At 45.0% G+C, this 20,838-nt stretch overlaps 1 protein-coding gene across 1 annotated transcript; it reads left to right on the top strand.

Moving 5' to 3' along the window:
* Nucleotides 1-15,049: 15,049 nt before the first annotated feature.
* On the top strand, nucleotides 15,050-20,300 carry LOC123401665. The gene is made up of 5 exons (XM_045095509.1): nucleotides 15,050-15,262; nucleotides 16,000-16,317; nucleotides 17,761-17,962; nucleotides 18,801-19,029; nucleotides 19,883-20,300. The coding sequence occupies exons 1-5, from the start codon at nucleotides 15,164-15,166 to the stop codon at nucleotides 20,109-20,111; spliced, it is 1,077 nt and encodes a 358-aa protein (XP_044951444.1). The 5' UTR covers nucleotides 15,050-15,163; the 3' UTR covers nucleotides 20,112-20,300.
* Nucleotides 20,301-20,838: the final 538 nt, after the last annotated feature.

The raw sequence follows: 20,838 nt of genomic DNA, 5'->3' as shown, positions 1-20,838 counted from the left end.
TGTCCTACATGAGACTTGCTTAGAATCTTGTGTAGATTCATTTCCTCTTGCTGGTTGTTTGTGTTGATGTGCTCGTAGCCGCCGTTGCACACATTTTGCATTCATGCCATCATATCTTGCGGTGCTTGTATCTTTTGAACTGTAGCTCCGTTGGAGATGTTCTTTACGTGTAGGTTGCTTGCCTTGACGCGTAGGATCACATGAACCTATTTGTTTTGCTGTTTAACAACTAATTAAGGTGTTAATTCAGATCTGGACAGAATTGTAAATTAACATGTGAGGTCGTTTCGGAGGTGCTATATGACATTTCCGACCTCATTTAAAATGCCTAGATAGGTAGTTTAATTTCCGCTTCACCTCTTGCATGCTTGACAACATTAATATTGCCGTGTAGATAACCGGGAGTGAACTAAATAATTAACGTGGAGTTTCGTCAATATGCAACTCGTGCATATTGAACTTCACTTAAAGTGTAGTGTTGATTGTGTGAAATGTCATGCCGTGACTTGCATGTAGTCAGTAGCTCATGCATCATATGTGTCGTGCATCGTGTGGTGTATATCGTGTGTTGATGCGTGTTTCCGGTTTGCTTCGTCTCGATAGAGTTCCGCAAGCGTGTCGGATGTGAGGACCCGTTCGACTACGTCGGTTCGTCTGCTTCACGGAGGCATTCTTCTTCCAAGCGGGATCTCAGGCAAGATGATCATTTCCCCAGATACCATTACTATCATTGCCATGCTAGTCTTACCGTTGCTATCGTTTTCGTCTCGTTGCCTACCACGTGTTAAATATCAGCCTCTCTACAATACCATGAAACCTTCAACCTGTTCAACCTAGCAAACCACTGATTGGCTAGGTTACTGCTTGCTTAACCCTGTTGATAGCGTTGCTAGTTGCAGGTGCAGTTGCTTTCATGTGAAAGCATGAGTTCCTTGTTATATCACCATATTTAAGGCTACTTAATTTAATGCACCTATATACTTGGTAAAAGGTGGAAGGCTCGGCCTTTCTAGCCTGGTGTTTTGTTCCATCTTTGCCCCCTTTAGTTACCGGCTACCGGTGTTATGTTCCATAAACGAGCGCTCCTAACACGATCGGGGTTGTTATGGGGACCCCCTTGATAATTCGTTTTAGATTAAAGCCGGTCTGGCAAGGCCCAACATTGGTACTACATTTGCCTAATCACCTAATAAAAAAATGCATAGGGACTTTCCGGACCCCGAGGATAATTTAATCAACCCCCGGGCCAGTGCTCCTCATGAGTGTTGGTCCCACCTGAGCGATGTCCGGCGCCCCTCTGGTCACCCGGAGGTTTAGCGATCCCGACGTCTAGCTCATCCGCCGTGTCCTGAGAACGAGGTACGCGACTCCTATCGGGATCGTCGACACGTCGGGCGGCCTTGCTGGATTAGTTTTACCTTTGACGAGATATCTTGTGCATCGGGATTCCGGTGATGCTTTGGGTAATCTCAGAGTTGAGGTTTTCCACTAGGGAATCCGACGATATCGCGAGCTTCGTGATTGAGGATTTCTATGCGGCTTGTGGTAATTTGTGATGGACTAGTTGGAGCACCCCTGCAGGGTTAAATCTTTCGGAAAGCCGTGCCCGCGGTTATGTGGCAACGTGGAAGCTTTGTTTAACACTGGTTCTAGATAACTTGAAGTTAACTTAATTAAAATTGGCCAACTGTGTGCGTAACCGTGACTGTCTCTTTCGCGAGTTCCTTCTCCGATCGAGGACACGGTGGGGTTATGTCTGACGTAGGTAGGTGTTCAGGATCATTCTTTTGATCATCTGTAGTTCACGTCCGTTATGCGTAGATCTTCCCCCTCTTATTCCTGGTACTCGTAAGTTAGCCACCAAATATATGCTTAGCCGCTGCTGCAACCTCACCACTTAACCATACCTCTCCCATTAAGCTTTGCTAGTCTTGATACCTTTGGAAATGAGATTGCTGAGCCCCCTGTGGCTCACAGATTACTACAACACCAGTTGCAGGTACAGGTAAAGGTTACATGACGCGAGCGCGTTGATTGTTCATTTGGAGTTGCCTCTTCTTCTTCTTCTTCTTCGATCTAGGATTGGGTTCCAGGCCGGCAGCCTGGGATAGCAAGGATGGACGTCGTTCTTCTTTTGTCGTTTATTTTCGTCCGTAGAGGGACCCTGCTCTTACTCTTGATGTTATGTAATGTACTGAGGTGACTCTGATGTAGCTTGTGGTGAGTGTAAGCCAACTCTCTTTATATACCTCTCCTTTTCAGTACATGTACTTGTAACGATATCCATTCTTGCGACACGACGAGATGCGCTTCTATCCCTGACGAGGCCCCGTGCCAGATTGAGGATAGGGTCGCATCTTGGGCGTGACAAGTTGGTATCAGAGCCGTACCGACCTAGGAGCCCCCTTGATTGATCGAACTTGGCCGAGTCGAGTCTAGTAAAAAACTATTTGAGTCTTAGTTATATATCGGAGAGTAGGTTTCTTTTTTCTCCTCTTCTATGCTCTGGCGAGGAATCTTGACGTAATAATTACTCTACTCCTCTTCCCACTCAAAATATTTTTAGGATCACGCGGATATTCTTGGGATCTATATGATGCCGATGTGACGGAGTTCTGTCTTGGTGCCTCCTGTCTGACTTGATCTTCTTCCGGGGAGTTGAGCTCCAGGGGATTCTTGAGCACATCGTTATCATTCAGATTTCTTAATATCTCAGAACGAAGGATGTTCGTAATTGCTTCAATACCAGTAGTGGCGAGATAACCCCGATGTCCCCAGTACTGGTGCAGATTGTTCGGGAGTACTGCCATGCTTTGTATCGTTGTGATCACGAGGGTCTGTTGTAGATGAAGGTCCGAGATTCTGGTCGTGTGTTGACGGATGTGATACAGGTGACGGTTTAGTATAGGAGTTGTGTGATATTACTCCTTGTATCCGTGTACCAGATTGCATGACCAGATATTTCGGGAATTCATAGGTGGGAATTCAAGTAGTTGCTTATAGGAAAATCTTCCAACAAATGCATGATGTTAGGTTGGGGTTCGACATCTAGTGGATTCGTTTGTTCACGGTCGACTACAGCAGTACACGTTGTGTCTTAAAGAGTCCTTGTAGCTTGCTACGACTCGGGGACGCTTCGTATGTCAGGTGCACTTCCTTGCACTTGATGGCTTCTGTAAATCGTGCCCGTGCGATCCTGTCCACGAAAATATCGAACGGAAATCTTTCTCATGAGTTTGTTCTGGCTTGTTTCATTAGCCTCATCCTTTGTTTTGTTGGATATGGTAATTTAGTTGCTTCGATGTCAAGTGGTGATTTCAGATCTTTTCTAAGAGGTGTTCTCATATTTTTATGAGAGTATTAATTCTTTTGCTTTATCGATTGTCATGGCAATTCCTTTTAAACCGGAGTCATCGTATCAATTCCATTCAACCGGTGTGCTTCTCTTAAGTGGATTCAACCCTCTCCAATTTGCAAGTTCTTTCTCTCGTTTACTCCGGAGTTCATCTCGTCTAGACCAAGTGTCTTTGTTTTTCCCCACCCTCCCGCCCTTTTTCTTCGGCGATTGGGTTTCATCCAGGTGCATTCATTTCATTGTGCTTTCGCTGTCTGTTCTTTTCTCTCCTACCCGGTGATTCGTTGTGAAGATTCTCAGGAGCTTCGTGTTCATCTTTGTTCAATCTTGTTATCTTTCCGGTGAAGTTAATTCAGTTGTCCGTGTTCATCATATCCTAATTATCCTTGTAATTATTTTTCATGTTGGAGATTCTTTCAGGCTATCTTGGTTATTCATTCCTCTCTTTTCTTCCGGAGTGCTGAAGATATCTCTGAGTTTCGTGTTTTCAATTCTTTTAATTATTTCGGGGTGCTAACCTCATCTAGTATTCTTATTCCGGTGCAATATCTCTCGTTTTAGCAATTGTTTCAACGGTGTTTTTTCTTGAGTGGGCCCATAACCCACAGGTTCTTCCCAGGATCTTACCTGGCTCTTTAATCTTTTTCGGAGATCCTTAATTCTTTTCATCAGTCATATTCCTTCGTCAAGACCTATTTGAATTAATTCTCATATTTGGGCTCAACCTTTCATCCTTCTTTATTCCGGAGTATCTTAGTTATTTTGGTGGTGTTGTTCTCGTCATCGTTCTCAGCGTGCAAATTCGAAGGAGTGTTTCTCTCAGTCTTGTTCCATTCTTGGGAAGTTTGTCATCTCAGCTTGTGTTATCCTTTCAATTGTTTCCATTCATGAGAATCTGTTTCTTGCTATCCGGTGCTTCTCTGAGTTGTTTTATTTTTCGTTCCTCCGAAGGCCATCATTTCAGAAGATTCTTCGTTCTCAGCTTTCAGCTTTCATCCTCAAATCTTCTCAATTGTTGCCTCTTCGTTCATCTCTCGGTTATTCCGGTGCCTTATTCAAGTTTTCTGTTAGGTGGATCATGATCTCATCATTCTCATGTATCTCGAGTCATTCATGGTTGCCTCATTCATTTCAATTCTCACCGGTGTCTCCTTCAAGACTTCTTCTGGTTTGTGCTCATGTCTCTCCTCAATCTTTTCAAGAAGAATAAGTTGTATGCCAATCCGTTGCTTATCTTCAATTTAACTTGATGAAGGACAAGCATAACATAATTCTTATTCTTGTTCGTAGTATTTTGATTTCTTCTTCCGGAGTGGCTCATGATATCAATTCTTTTCTCAAGTGTTCTTATCTTTTCTTTTCCGGAGATCCAAGTTCTATGAAGTATCTCTTTGGGAGGTTTCATCTATATCTTGGCAAGCTCATAATCTTGTTCATTTCTACCTTGATATCTTTGCATCATTCTTGTGTATACGGAGGTCCTTCATGGTGCTTCATCAAGGTTTCAATTCATTCTCATGTGTTATTCAAGATTCTTGGTGGAGAACCTCAAGTATCCGTTCTCTTGCATTTTCAAGTGCATTTGTTCTTCCTTTATCCTTTGAGGTGGTATTATAGCCTTCTTGTTAGTGTAGGAGCCTCGAAGAGATTTCCTTTCAAGAATGAGATAATTAAACCCACCAATTCTATGATCATGAGATATTTCAACCCATGATTTCTTCATTGGGCTATTTTGGTGTGGAGCTCACCTAAAGCTTTTCCTAGGGATTGTGCTATCATGGTGCTTGTCTTTAATCCCAGTTCTCAATGTATCCGCTTCGTGTTAGAGTTGTTCTTATCTTGTTGTTCCCAATCTATCCCTGGTTCTTGTAGTGGTTGGTTGTCACCTCATATTTGTTGAGATGATTTCATAAGCCCACTACTATATTGTTCATTTCATTGTTGTTTTTCCCAACAACTTCGTCCAATTCTTCTTGCAAGGATGCTTGTCAAGTTCATTGGAGTTAGTAGTTGTCATTCTCTCTTCATTCTCTTCTTCCGTATGAGCTAGTTTCTATTCTCTTGTTCCGGAGGCATTGTGTTGTTGCTCTTTTGGGTCAATCTTGTTGTTCTATCAAGATCATGGTGTTCCCTTGCTCTATTTACTTGTTTGTTGTGAATATTGTCTAATTCTCTCTTCTTATCGAATTTTTTTGTCCCATTTTCCTACCGAAGTGCTGCCGAAATTTTCCGTGAATTCTTGCTCGTCTCTCATATCAGTCCTCATCTCTTTGCAACCTTCAAGGATCGTTGGTTTCACTCGTTTGTCAAAGAAGCGACTAAATTTTACCTCTTGTTCTTTCTCATTCACTTCCCCTTTCATTCCTGGATCTCGGGGCGAGATCCTCTTGTAGTGTAGGAGTGTTGTGACATCCCGAGACCGACGTTCCAGAAGCTTCCCCTTTTCTTTCCGTTTTCGTCGTGTGCGTATTTTCAGTTGTCGTGTCATCATCGCATCATGCGCATCATCTGCATCGCATCGGCATCTCCGTTGCCGCCCGTTTTCAAACTTGCATTCGTTAGTAGTTGCCGGTTCTCGTCGTCGTCCGTTCTGAGCTCGACCGCACACGCACGCGCCCGCGGCACCATCGAAACCCTGTTTTTAATGTGCGTTTAAAACTCTTTCTGATCGAGGTGAAACTTGGCACGCGGTCGTGATTAGTTATAGCTAGGCCGCCTGTCGAATTTCGTCGCGATCGGAGACCGTCTGGTACCCGAACGGTCGCCCGTAGCGGCACCGTTTTCGGTTATTCGTCGGACGTCTGTCGGTGTTTTTAAATTCGTGCCGCGTCGCCCGCTCTCCCTCTCGTCTCCGGATGCCTACACAACACGGCCACGTAGCACGCCCCGCGTTCGGAATCGTCCGAATCCGACCCCGCGGTTGGATCCGGATCGCGATTCCGGTTAACCGAGGCCCCTTTTCTTTATAAATACCCCCCCTCCTCCTTAATTTTCGGACAACCTCTCTCTCTCTCTTCCTCGTTTTCCGCGCAAACCCTAGCCGCCGCCCCACCTCTCTCTCCCCTGCCGCGCCGCCGGGCCCGCGAAGCCCATCCGGGGCCCGCCAGGCCCGAATCGCCGCCGCCGCCTCCCGAGCCGCCTTCGGCGCCCGAGGTGCCCCGCGCCTCCAGCCACCTTCGCCGCCGCCTGGTCCTCTCGCCGCCACCTCCCTCCGACGGCCGCCACGCGAGCCCCGCCGCCGCCGCCTTGCACCTCGTCGTCGCCTCTCCCTGCCGGTGGTGCTCGCCTCTCCGGTCACCCCGCGCCTTCCCCGTCGTCCTCAGGGCCGCCGCCTTGCGCCGCCGCCGCCGGGATCCGTCTCGCCTCGACCGGATCCGGAGGATCCCGCGGTCTCCCCGCCGCCTGCGCCCCTGTGCCGGGCCGACGAGCCGCCGTGGCCGGCGACGAGCCGCCGGCTGCCTGTGCGCGTGCGGGAGGCAACCGCCTCGCCCGCCCGATGCGCGCCTGGGCCGCCTCCTGCTGTGGGCCGCAGCGCCCCCTCCAGGCCGGCCTCGGCCCAGTGCCTCCCGAGGCCGCTCCGATCTCCAGTGCCCGCCAGTGGGCCCCGCGGCCGGCCCAGCTCGCGAGTTCCATCGGCCCAAGTGGCCACGCAGGTGAGCCAGCAAGCCTATCCCTCCGCCCAGTGCGATGTTTAGTTAGATTGCGCCTCAGATTCGGCCCGATAGACTTTTAGTTTTATTTTTTTCTTTCTTTTCGGTTTAGTTATTTTTAGGTTTAGCTAATTATTTTAAACGCCCGTATCTTTAGTTTCGTTAGTCGGATCGCAGCGTGTTATATATCGTTTTGGGGTAGCTTCGCGAGTAGAACGCGATTATCCAACATGCATATTTATTTAACGCTGTTTAGAGTGCCTAATGCCTCGTTTTACGTGCTGTCTTCATAAGTAGGTGCCCGCATTTATTTTCCTCGCGTGTTTGTTTTGCCCGTATGCCATAGGTTTAATGTCCATGTTTTAGGGACCATATTTCTACGTATTTTAGAGCGGTCACTCATATTTTTCCGTGTAGGGTTTTGTCGGTAGTTTATTTTCCCGTTTAGAGGTATTTTCTCGCATTATTGTGTGGCGTTATTTTGTGTTGCAAACCCCACTCATTATATATGTTTCCGGGGTAGAAAAATCCCATGGATTTTTCGGTGCAATTAGTTTTGGCTTTTGAGGAAGTTAGTTCGCAAGATATTTTGCTATGTTGCCCTTTTGATTAATTCGTAGGATTTAATCCGTGCGTCGTTTGACGGAGTTGTCAACTAGAGAGTTGATCTTAGATGTTTTGTTTAGTCCCTGGCATTTTTAGTTGCAATATAAATGCATGTTTAGGTGTTGTTTGACTGTCCTCAAGTTGCTTGAATAGTGCTGTTTCAGAGGAGCTGAAATATTTCTAAGTCTGGAATCTGTTATTATTTTGTTGCTGTCTTGTCTTGCTTGTATCTTGTGATCTGTAGCTCTTTTGAGGTTGGCCCAATGGAGTTAGTTGTTCCCCTTATGTTTCTCTAGCATGTTGTTAAGTTTCATGCCATTTTGAGTCCTGTAGCTATAGGTTTTGCTGCTGTCAATATGCCTTCAGGCTGAAAACTGCACTTTCAGGAGGTGATATTTTCACTAAGTCTGAAATAGTGCGTGAGGTGCCATTTTGTGTCTTCTTTTCCTAGTGCTCCTTGCTGTCATGCTAGTAGTTGTTAGTTGTTTGTAGTAGTGCGTCTTTCCCTCTTTCACGCCATGCCTTGCTTGAGCTCATCGGAGTTGTGTAGCCGGAGTTGTGAGGCGTAGAAGTTGCTATGTAGCTGTTTTGGGCAATTTGTAGTGTTTTCTCGTTTTGCTCGTAGTTTTCGAATCGTAGCCCCGTTTTGATCGTGTCCTACATGAGACTTGCTTAGAATCTTGTGTAGATTCATTTCCTCTTGCTGGTTGTTTGTGTTGATGTGCTCGTAGCCGCCGTTGCACACATTTTGCATTCATGCCATCATATCTTGCGGTGCTTGTATCTTTTGAACCGTAGCTCCGTTGGAGATGTTCTTTACGTGTAGGTTGCTTGCCTTGACGCGTAGGATCACATGAACCTATTTGTTTTGCTGTTTAACAACTAATTAAGGTGTTAATTCAGATCTGGACAGAATTGTAAATTAACATGTGAGGTCGTTTCGGAGGTGCTATATGACATTTCCGACCTCATTTAAAATGCATAGATAGGTAGTCTAATTTCCGCTTCACCTCTTTCATGCTTGACAACATTAATATTGCCGTGTAGATAACCGGGAGTGAACTAAATAATTAACGTGGAGTTTCGTCAATATGCAACTCGTGCATATTGAACTTCACTTAAAGTGTAGTGTTGATTGTGTGAAATGTCATGCCGTGACTTGCATGTAGTCAGTAGCTCATGCATCATATGTGTCGTGCATCGTGTGGTGTATATCGTGTGTTGATGCGTGTTTCCGGTTTGCTTCGTCTCGATAGAGTTCCGCAAGCGTGTCGGATGTGAGGACCCGATCGACTACGTCGGTTCGTCTGCTTCACGGAGGCATTCTTCTTCCAAGCGGGATCTCAGGCAAGATGATCATTTCCCCAGATACCATTACTATCATTGCCATGCTAGTCTTACCGTTGCTATCGTTTTCGTCTCGTTGCCTACCACGTGTTAAATATCAGCCTCTCTACAATACCATGAAACCTTCAACCTGTTCAACCTAGCAAACCACTGATTGGCTAGGTTACTGCTTGCTTAACCCTGTTGATAGCGTTGCTAGTTGCAGGTGCAGTTGCTTTCATGTGAAAGCATGAGTTCCTTGTTATATCACCATATTTAAGGCTACTTAATTTAATGCACCTATATACTTGGTAAAAGGTGGAAGGCTCGGCCTTTCTAGCCTGGTGTTTTGTTCCATCTTTGCCCCCTTTAGTTACCGGCTACCGGTGTTATGTTCCATAAACGAGCGCTCCTAACACGATCGGGGTTGTTATGGGGACCCCCTTGATAATTCGTTTTAGATTAAAGCCGGTCTGGCAAGGCCCAACATTGGTACTACATTTGCCTAATCACCTAATAAAAAAATGCATAGGGACTTTCCGGACCCCGAGGATAATTTAATCAACCCCCGGGCCAGTGCTCCTCATGAGTGTTGGTCCCACCTGAGCGATGTCCGGCGCCCCTCTGGTCACCCGGAGGTTTAGCGATCCCGACGTCTAGCTCATCCGCCGTGTCCTGAGAACGAGGTACGCGACTCCTATCGGGATCGTCGACACGTCGGGCGGCCTTGCTGGATTAGTTTTACCTTTGACGAGATATCTTGTGCATCGGGATTCCGGTGATGCTTTGGGTAATCTCAGAGTTGAGGTTTTCCACTAGGGAATCCGACGATATCGCGAGCTTCGTGATTGAGGATTTCTATGCGGCTTGTGGTAATTTGTGATGGACTAGTTGGAGCACCCCTGCAGGGTTAAATCTTTCGGAAAGCCGTGCCCGCGGTTATGTGGCAACGTGGAAGCTTTGTTTAACACTGGTTCTAGATAACTTGAAGTTAACTTAATTAAAATTGGCCAACTGTGTGCGTAACCGTGACTGTCTCTTTCGCGAGTTCCTTCTCCGATCGAGGACACGGTGGGGTTATGTCTGACGTAGGTAGGTGTTCAGGATCATTCTTTTGATCATCTGTAGTTCACGTCCGTTATGCGTAGATCTTCCCCCTCTTATTCCTGGTACTCGTAAGTTAGCCACCAAATATATGCTTAGCCGCTGCTGCAACCTCACCACTTAACCATACCTCTCCCATTAAGCTTTGCTAGTCTTGATACCTTTGGAAATGAGATTGCTGAGCCCCCTGTAGCTCACAGATTACTACAACACCAGTTGCAGGTACAGGTAAAGGTTACATGACGCGAGCGCGTTGATTGTTCATTTGGAGTTGCCTCTTCTTCTTCTTCTTCTTCGATCTAGGATTGGGTTCCAGGCCGGCAGCCTGGGATAGCAAGGATGGACGTCGTTCTTCTTTTGTCGTTTATTTTTGTCCGTAGAGGGACCCTGCTCTTACTCTTGATGTTATGTAATGTACTGAGGTGACTCTGATGTAGCTTGTGGCGAGTGTAAGCCAACTCTCTTTATATACCTCTCCTTTTCAGTACATGTACTTGTAACGATATCCATTCTTGCGACACGACGAGATGCGCTTCTATCCCTGACGAGGCCCCGTGCCAGATTGAGGATAGGGTCGCATCTTGGGCGTGACACAAGGCCCAGCATTGGTACTACATTTGCCCAACATAATAATTTTGTTAATACTGAAATCATAGGGCGTCATGAACCCGAGGAGTACTTCTACATAATACAGGGAGGGCCAGTGCTGATGGTGCTGTCCAAAACAGAGCATCTTACTAACGCTACCCGGGGCAACTCGGCGTCTGGCGTGGTAACCATCGCTCATCCGTCGTGTCCTGAGAACGAGATACGCGGCTCCTATCGGGATCATCGACACGCCGGGCGGCCTTGCTGGATTAGTTTTACCTTTGACGAGATATCTTGTGCATCGAGATTCCGGTGATGCTTTGGGTAATCTCAGAGTTGAGGTTTTCCACTAAGGAGTCCGACGAGACCGCGAGTTTCGTGATCGAGGATTTCTATGCGGCTTGTGGTAATTTCGTGATCGCGGATTAGTTGGAGCACCCCTGAAGGGTTAAATCTTTCGGAAAGCCATGCCCGCGGTTATGTGGCAACGTGGAAACTTTGTTTAACACTAGTTCTAGATAACTTGAAGTTAACTTAATTAAAATATGCCAACTGAGTGTGTAACCGTGACTGTCTCTTTCGTGAGTTCCTTCTCCGATCGAGGACACGGTGGGGTTATGTCTAACGTAAGTAGGTGTTCAGGGTCATTCGTTTGATCATCAGTAGTTCACGTCCGTTAAGCGTAGATCTTCCCCCTCTTTATTCTGGTACTCGTAAGTTAGCCACCTCATATATGCTTAGTCGCTGCTGCAACCTCACCACTTAACCATGCCTCACCCATTAAGCTTTTCTAGTCTTGATACCTTTGGAAATGAGATTGCTGAGTCCCCTATGGCTCCCAGATTACTACAACACCAGTTGTAGGTACAGGTAAAGGTTATTTGACACGAGCGCGTTGATTGTTCATTTGGAGTTGCTTCTTCTTCTTCTTCTTCATCGATCTAGGGTGGGTTCCAGGCCGGCAGCCTGGGATAGCAAGGATGGACGTCGTTCTTCTTTTCTCGTTTGTTTTCGTCCGTAGTCGGACCCTGCTCTTCTTCATGATGATTATGTATTGTACTGTTGTGACTCTGATGTAGCTTGTGGCGAGTGTAAGCCAAATCTATATATATATATCTCTTCTTTTCAGTACATGTACTTGTAACGATATCCATTCTTGCGAAACGACGAGATGCGCTTCTATCCCCGACGAGGCCCTCGTGCCAAATTGAGGATAGGGTCGCATCTTGGGCGTGACAAGTAGATCCTCATACTTATTCAAATTTCACAAGGTGCATTCACAACAATTTACATCAACATGGCATGTTTGAGAGGACAAATAGCTAAGACGCAAAACCTATTTTACAAAGTAGTGACATCATTTTACAGAGGGCAACATGCTCTTTAATTTACACCGAAGTACGAGCACAAAGAACTTGTAGATGCATGACAATCATCATGGAAACACATCCACTTGAAACTGTTTTCAGACTTAGTCATATTTCAACATATCACAAAACAACATTATTGGGATGGCATGTTCACAACAAGAAACCCACAAATACACAAAGTTTTCATGGCAAAGAAAAATACCAGGACTTAGTACTCTCAAAACACTACAACTTTCATGTTCATAAGTTTAACAAAGGGTGCAAGGGTTATAAAATTAAAAAATGGCATCTTAGCACAAAATGGCATTTTCACAAACTTGCTGAAATGACAAAACTAATGCCACCATTGGATTCCTAGGATTTTTCCACCCCAAAATCATATATCACAAGCCTATGTTACTTTAGAAAAATCTACCACAATTCAAAACAATAAAAATCAAATAACTAGGTATAACCTAGTCATATGCCAAATTTGGCATATTCCATTTCTAGACAGATCCAAATTTGGATAATTCCCTAAATGGAGTATTGCTAATTAATTCAATAAACAACCAAAACAATCACAAAAAATAAAAATAGAGGGGATCCCACTAGCACTGACCCCCCCCCCCCCCCCCCCCCCCCCCAAGGGTGACATGTTGGCCAGGGGCCCACTATCAATGCCTCATGAGGTAACTATAGAGAAAAGAAAAGGGGGATTTAAAGGGCACCCGCGGGGATTGACCCGGGTCTCCCCGGAAGGAGAGAGAGGGTGCGACCACTAGGCTAGATGGGATGGGTCTTGCTAGGAGAGGGGCTCCGCCCCTTCTAAGTCAACTGCATCTGAGAGGGACGCCGACACTGGAGGGGGACTCCGGCGAGCGACGTCGCGATGATGAGGCAAGCTGAGCCCCGACGGGGGTTGCGGGATCCTACCAAGTCGCACGACTGCTGCTCGCTCGATCATGCGCGACCATATGCTCGAGTAGGAGCTCGATCTCGTCTCGGGGACAAACGCGGTGGAGCAAGGAGGAGCCTCAGGCGGTTGTGCTCGTGCGCGGGCGTGTGCGTGTGAGCTGCAGCGGGGGAGGTGCGTGCATGCGCTAACTACAAAGGGGCACTGGAAGCATGAACAAAAGAGCAAGAACAGAACACTCCTACACTACAACCATGGCTGGAGCACGAAAGGCGCGATCTTTGCATGACCCTCGTGGCTACTACACAGATCTATAGGCGATGGGAAGCGACGGAGAGCGGGAGGGGACTACCTCGTGTACCTAGCACAAGAAGAAGAGGTTGGGGACGAGACAGAGACGATGTAGGGACCGACGGAAGTCTGGTGCGCCTCGGATCCAAACGTTGAGGAGAAGATGGCGACGGAGAGGCGAGCTCCGGGGGCGTTGGCGTCGCGCTAGACGTCGAGGAAGAAGAGGCGCTCCGGGGAATCCCTTCCCACAACACCAGAGGAGCGGAGGTGGGGCAGAGAAGTCACCCCGAGCACGAGCGCGAGCTCGGCCAGAGCATGGCGGACATGACGACAGTGGGGTGCGAGGCTAACTTACCTAGCGGCGGCGAGGGAAGGAGAAGGTGGGAATGGAGCGAGGGAGGTTAGGGCTAGGTCGAAGACATGATTTATAGGGGCTAGGGACGTCGGTCGGGCGTCAAACCCCGGAGGTAGCCGACGTGGCTCTGTGGATGGGCGCAGTACAGGAGGAGGGAGACGACACTGCGAAGCTAGGCCGCTAGCGCTGCGCTCGGCCGTTGGCTGGCTACGGGAGCTGCTGTTGGTCCGCTAGGAGAGAGGAGGACAGTCCAAGTGACTTTCTCTCCGAGGGAAAAACCCTTTCCTATTAACTTAAAACTTGAAAAGGCAAAAAAATCAAACACAAAATTAGAGGCACTGTTTGCAAAATTAGGTGACTTTCTCTCCGAGGAAAAAACCCTTTCCTATTAACATGTTTTGCACTCACAAAATTATGCCCTATTTAATAAAACTGATTGGACAATTTTTAGTGATAGAAAAATACATGCACTTATATTACCATCTAGCACTGTTTGCAAGTCTAATAAATAGCAAAAAAACATGACACACTTGAAACTTGATTCTAATTTATGCACAGAATATTTACAACATTTGCAACATTTTTAGCAAGGTGTTGGGCAAAGCAACGTTACATCACAACACTAGTTTTGAATTAAAGAGAGATGGGGTTGACACTTGCATTTAGGAAATGAGTTTTACACATGATCATCACTCTTGCAAGCTCAACACCACCAACACACATTTCAACATCACACAAGCAACAAGGAGCAAAAGTTAAATGCATGGCATGATGACATGATGCTATGGTGCAAATGAAAGTCATGAAGCAAACTTGATTTATTTAAACCCATGAGGCATAACATGAAAAGTCCACTCATGAAATATTACAAGGGGGGTTTGGACATGCACTTGGATTGTTACAGGCGTGGAGTTTTTATTTTGTTGCAAAATGATCGCCGCCTTAATTAAATTGGATTGGATGGAATATTTTTTTTACGCATTCTCGTACCCTATCCATTTCATAATATAGTGTGTCCACACACCTCAAAAATTAACTTTAATCATAAATTTAACCAACATAGACGATTACATTGAAAATAAAAGTTAAACTATTAAAAACTTTTTTAATACGAATTCAATAGTATAAGTTCTTACTTCCGTCCAAGTCCCTTATGTTGGTTAAATTAATGATTATATTTAAATATCAAAAAACATGAATGCACTATATTATACTTTCTCCGTCCCAAAATAACTAAATGAAAAATGACTTAATTTTTCATTAACTTTAGTACAAAGTGGAGTTATTTTTAAGTCATTTATTTTCAGACGGAGGGAGTAAAACGGAAAGAATACCTATTTTTTTTCGTGCAAAATGCTCGGAAATGGCAAACAAGAGAGTTTCTAGCTTCTACTCGTTGACGGTGTTTGTCAAAAAGGAAAAAACTCGTCTGTACTGTGCTGAGAAAAAGAAAAAAAAACTCGTCACGTCAGGAATAGAAGGGAGGTGGGCAGGAAAACCGTCGAAAGGCGAAATTTCTCGCATCCGACGTGAGATCCGGATTTCCACCCAGTCCCTTGGCCTGGTTCCGTCACGGGCTAGGGTTTCGCCGTCTCTCGAGCGTAGCGCGTCGGGGCGGCGGAGATGGCAGGGAAGGGAGCCAAGGCGACGGCCGCCAAGGCGGCGGAGAAGGAAAAGGGGAAGAAGGCCCCCGCCTCCCGTTCCTCCCGTGCCTGTTCCCAGGTCTGTTCTCTGCATCGTACATTTGCCTAAGGTGCTCTTCTGATGCGCATTTTTTTGTTCGTGTTTTGAGGGGCACGTTAGATTCATTCTATAATATCGGTTCGAATGCTCGGTTTGGTCTAAGGAAATGATTGCAAGAAGGGTATAAGGACGCCCTCTTACAAATTCGACAGCTTTGAGCGTTCTCACAGAAATATAGTAGATCCGGCGAAGCGCTCGGTCTGTCTAGTTGCTTCCGTGGATGCAAGATTTCTATTCCTCGTTCACAAATTGGGATTTTGGGGGGACTTTGTTGTTGCCGTTTCGTTGAAATACCTTGTTCCAGCTGCTGGGGGCGGGCGTGTTCACTCTTGTGGCCTCCACTTTACTTCTTCACTGCGGTGTGTGATATTCTACCTACGGATCTCCCCATGAGTGGATCCTCGTTTGTTTGCCATTATTTGCTTACACCTGATTACCCGAGAGCAGACAGATACTTTCTGGATCACCTAGGTTTGATAGTATGGTCATCCATATTATTTTGTACTCCCTCCGTCCCATAATTCTTGTTGTTGTTTTAGTTCAAATTCCCTCCGTCCCATAATTCTTGTCGTTGTTTTAGTTCAAATTTGATTGAACTATAAAACAACAACAAGAATTATGGGACGGAGGGAGTATGTAAGACTGGAAGATTCGTGACACATTTTAGACATTTTCTTCCCTAATGGTTAATATTGATGAAATAATTTGCTGTATAGGAGGAGCCAGCTCCAAAGAAAGATGTGTACCAATTGTTTGCTGAGAAGGTTCGGGATAACAAGCAGCTGGAATCGAGATGGGCTGTCATGCAAGAAACTCGCGTTGAGTATTTTCGTGGAAAAGATTTTACTAGTTTCATCAAGAATCATCCAGAAGTTGGGGAAATTTTAGGGCCGGATAAAGATATGGAAGCTGAAGATATTGTTAACACCTTGCTTATCAAAAACCTTGTAATAAGGTGTGACCGAGTTTGGAAAACTGTGAGACCAGGAAAGAAAAAGTTATCATCCTGGCCTGCTCATTTGGAGATACATCAGGTATGTTTATGTGCTGCTTAGGAAGAATTCTTTATGATATGACCACTAGTTGTTCTGATTAGTGGTTACTACTACTGTCTCCTGTATGTAATGTAGCCTATGGAGTTAACGTTCCCAGTATGTGATTGTTCCTAAAGTTGTTTTAAGCGCTATTAAATAAAGCAATAGTTGTAAGACATTCACATTTTTATCATCATTTAGTTGGTGTCAAGTGAGTTTATTTGTATGATTTAGAGGATCATTACCTTGTCTGTTCCAATTGATGCATGTGTTCATGTGAGGTAACGGTTGTGTAAGCCTATGAAAGGTGAAACCGAAGCACCGATATAACCAGATCTGCCGTGTTCGCATATAAAACGCCAGCGATATGGGGATATGCCCGATATGTGGGGATACGCTAATCCCCCAAGTATCCCCCTGATTAAAGAGAGAGAATATACTGGATAAGCCGCTGGTATGCCACCGATACGTCGTGAGCAAGGGAGCAGCCATAAACAGGGGTGCTTGGGAAGGATAAGCGGAGCAGCTGTGTGGACGGCAGCTCTTCTTGTTGCTTCTGTTCTGCGCCACCTCCTGCTGCCCAGGCTGCACACCTGCACTGCCTTCCTCGGGCCACCCCCTTCCCCTCCAGCTTCAGTGCCACCTCTGGCTCCTGATATATATAGAGAGAGATGGAGGGAGGGAGGGAGGCTCCTGCTGCACTTCTGCACTGCCTTCCTCGGGCCACCACCTTCCCCTCCAGCTTCACCTTCTTCTGCTATGTGCTCTGTCTCCGTTCTGCCCCTCTGTTCTGAACATCTGATGTATGTGTTGGCCTATTGCTGTTATATGCACTGCATCCGTTGATCCTTGTGCTAGTGGCCTCACCATACGTAATAGTATTGTGATCTCCTCAGTATCTCACATCTTCAAACAAACTATTATGTTGTCTTCATTACATGGTGCTATTTTATTATTGTGTAGCTGTTTCTATAAATTGCCGTATCCTGTGTCCCTGTATCCATATCTCTGTATCTGTGTCCCTGTATCGGTGCTTCATAGGGCAAAACAATACCAGTCTTATGACCAGAAGATTTGCATCATTGTCTGACTTTTGAACCTATGTTTTCTGCACCTTGCTTGTTTTTAACAGTTTATGTGTAGCAAATGCATTTCATTTTTTTTTTTGGTTGATGTCAAGTGATCTTTTTGTATGAGTAGGAGGTTCATTGCTTTGTCTGTTGCAGATGCATGTAGTAAGAAAGATAATGACTATCAACCTATGAGGTGAAACAATAGAAGTCTGAACCAGCAGATTTCCTATATTGATCATTTATGTGTAGCAAATGCATTTTACTTTCTTGTTGCAGTGTAATAAAGGGCTACTACAGACTGTTGCTTTTAGGATATTATTTTTTGTTTGGGTTTGTTCCTATTGAACTAAAGCTTCATTTGTACTTGCAGGAACAAGTATTCACTGAAAATGATGGTTTTTATGCTTGGATGTTTCTCAAAAGACGGACCTTGTGGCAGACGATTCTTTCATTTATTTGGCCTGTCTTTGCATTGGCGGTCTGCTTATTTCCAGTTTACCCATACCAATGCAAGATTGTGGTACTGTACTCTTGCGCTGGAGCCTTACTGTTTATCGTATCCCTGCTTTTATGTAAGATTCCCTCCCTGAATCTCTGTCACATTTGCAATCTTCTGGCTTTGTAGTGGCAGTTAGCCCTAGCAGTCTGAGTTGCATGTATTGCTAGTTATGCATTAAAAATGCACATTCTTCGTGTTGTATATCAGTTTCACAGATGCATAATTAAGTTGCTATTGGAGTATCTAACATTAGATTTTGCATGCTGCTTGTGAAACTTTAAGTATGTCGATTGGTGGTACCGTCGCAGGCACCGCTGCACATCTATTTGCATGATGGACCTAGAGCTGCAAACCTATACCTGGCAGGCACGGTTTTAAAGGGCTTCTACCTAGCCTGCCCTAGGGTTCCTTTCTCTTTTGGATTGGGTTTCTTCTTTTCTGTTCTACCCCCTCTGTTCTGAATTATAAGATGTTTTAGATAATTTCAATATGGGCTACATACGGACTAAAATGAGTAAACATACACACTAAAACATGTCTAGATACATTCAATTTCGGAAAAAGGTAAAACATCTTATAGTTCGGTACGGAGGGAGTACATGATAAAGTTCGAACATATTTTGTTTCACATACAATATCTTCATTTCATTTATTCCTTAGTGAGAACATAGGAAATTAGGCACTAAGAATTGTTGAGTGACACAGTTTCAGGCAAATATTTACTTATACATCTTAGTGCAATGCTATTTACCAGTCGGCTGTTACTAGTGTTGTTGATGTATGCTTATGTTGCTTCTATTGCCACAATATTTTATGTGGTGGGGTTATCCCACATGCCCACTTGCGTTACTTTGTTAGATGCTCTAATTTGGCAATGATGATATTTGTTTACATGTTCGATGGAATTGCAGTAAGAGCTGCCATCTTTGGCGTATTATGGGTTCTTCTTGGAAAACGGGTGTGGTTCTTCCCCAATATAAATGCAGAGGAGACCACATTTAGAGAACTCGTTCGGTTTTGGCCTGAGAAGGATGAGGGAGAGCGACCAAAGTGGACGTCAAGACTTTTCTATGCTACTGTTGCCTTATTGGTGATATTGCTGCTTAGACATCACGCTCCAGATGAAGCAGCTAGAGCGAGGTAATTTCTTTTCTATAATACTCCCTCCGTTTCAAAATATAAGACCTTTTAGAGATTATACACTAGGAGACTACATACGGAGCAAAACGAGTGAATCTACATTCTAAAATATGTCTATGTACATCCGTATGTAGTTCATAGTGCAATATCTAAAGGGTCTTATATTTAGGAACGGAGGGAGTACATTTTGCTATCTCATGCCTTAGTGCTCGGTCAATGAAGCCTTCTGTCAAGCACGCCGCCTCTGCATTCAGCAATATATTCCAGGCACCTGCCTTCCATTTTCTTGGCACATATGCAGTTATTCAAGATAGCTCCTATGCAACTGTTATTTCGACAGTCCACAGTTTGTTCCCAGAATAGTGAAATCACATGTTTGTTTGCACTGTATCGGGTCACTGTGTTTAACTAGAATTTATACTCCCTCCGTCAATTTATACCCGCTCTGTCCGGAATTACTTGTAGCAAAAATGGATAAGAATGGATGTATCTAGAACTAAAATACATCTAGATACATCCATTCCTCCGACATGTATTTCTGGATGGATGGAGTATATTAGAAGGCTGACGCTGTCCCACCTTAAGGTGACATGCAGCAAATTGGTATAACTGGATGCTCTATCAAAGAAAATAACTGTAGCCTTCCAGTTTTATGATTTGGTACACGGACATGCGCATAAGTGTATATTTTTCTGTCAAAGAGAATACTATCAGTATAGATGCGGTTCTTGCGGCGAATTATAACGTGTCTTGCGCTGCCAGGTAGGCACCGAACCTCTGGTAATGGAGGGCATGAAATCCAGTTGCATATTCTGTGGGAGTCGAGTAACCTTGTATTTTTCTCTGTCATCAGGTACCAAAAGAAGGTTTCTAATATAATTGATGATGTCCTTGAGTGGTCTCCGAAGTTGGCTTTGTCTGGGATGATGGATAAACATACTGAGGATAATGCGACAGAAACTAGCAATTACACCAGCCATGCCACAATGACTACCGAAAAATCCACAGATGCAGACGAGGATGTGGATGCAGATGAAACCCAAGGTGCTGATGATACGAGAACGAGATCTAGTGAAGCTTAAAACGGAACTCAACTTCTGAATTTGATGGAAGTTTCATAAGTACTCTTCTGGGGTTCTAATTATACGGATATAGAAAATTCGGGGTGTTCATTCTGACCATGTTTTGTTCGTATATTGCCACCGATCAGCTGTACTCGGAAAGGAAATGTTTTGTCAAAATCCTAAATCAGACTACCTTTTTTGTTTGCATGGGGCTTGTTTTTTTTAAATGCGTGCTGTGTTTCACGGGGTAGGAGATTAGTAGGTGCATCTCCTTTTCTTTTATACAGGGAAAACCTAGTGGTGCTTTATTCCAGGAGTGGTGTTAGACGGCCCGGTCAGTTACCGATCACTTTACTGTCTCCCAACCGAACCCCTGTGGTAGTCTCAGGATGTAGGCGGGCATCCTGCATAAGCTCGCACAGACATAATATTAGTTTAAATTAAGCTAAATCTGGCTGAAAGAATTGTAACTTGGAAGCGGGACGGATCGGGCGCTGTTTTACATAACCCATATGCCATATGTGAACATTCCAACTTGTTTGCCATGTCGGACTAATAGGTAGAAACACATTGGTTTGACGTAATAGGTAGGAACCTAGAAACACATTGTTTTGACGGTAGCTCCATCGGTCGGCATTCATGTCGTCATCCAAGGGGCTAAACATGGCTATTTAAGTCGGACGACGAGCCTCAACCCCAACGGGCTTCATTTCCCCCTTCTCCCTTTAGTTCGACCATGACCTCG

This window comes from Hordeum vulgare, chromosome 6H (assembly GCF_904849725.1).
Source record: "Hordeum vulgare subsp. vulgare chromosome 6H, MorexV3_pseudomolecules_assembly, whole genome shotgun sequence".
NCBI classification, from domain to species: Eukaryota; Viridiplantae; Streptophyta; class Magnoliopsida; order Poales; family Poaceae; genus Hordeum; species Hordeum vulgare.
This window is presented reverse-complemented; position numbering and strand designations above follow the sequence as displayed.

Bases quoted from the DNA above. Each gene is read 5' to 3' on its own strand.
- LOC123401665 (XM_045095509.1), top strand. From the start codon at position 15,164: ATGGCAGGGAAGGGAGCCAAGGCGACGGCCGCCAAGGCGGCGGAGAAG. The intron at 16,318-17,760 runs GTATGTTTATGT...TTGTACTTGCAG, and splicing joins CTCATTTGGAGATACATCAG to GAACAAGTATTCACTGAAAA. The intron at 17,963-18,800 runs GTAAGATTCCCT...ATGGAATTGCAG, and splicing joins TATCGTATCCCTGCTTTTAT to TAAGAGCTGCCATCTTTGGC.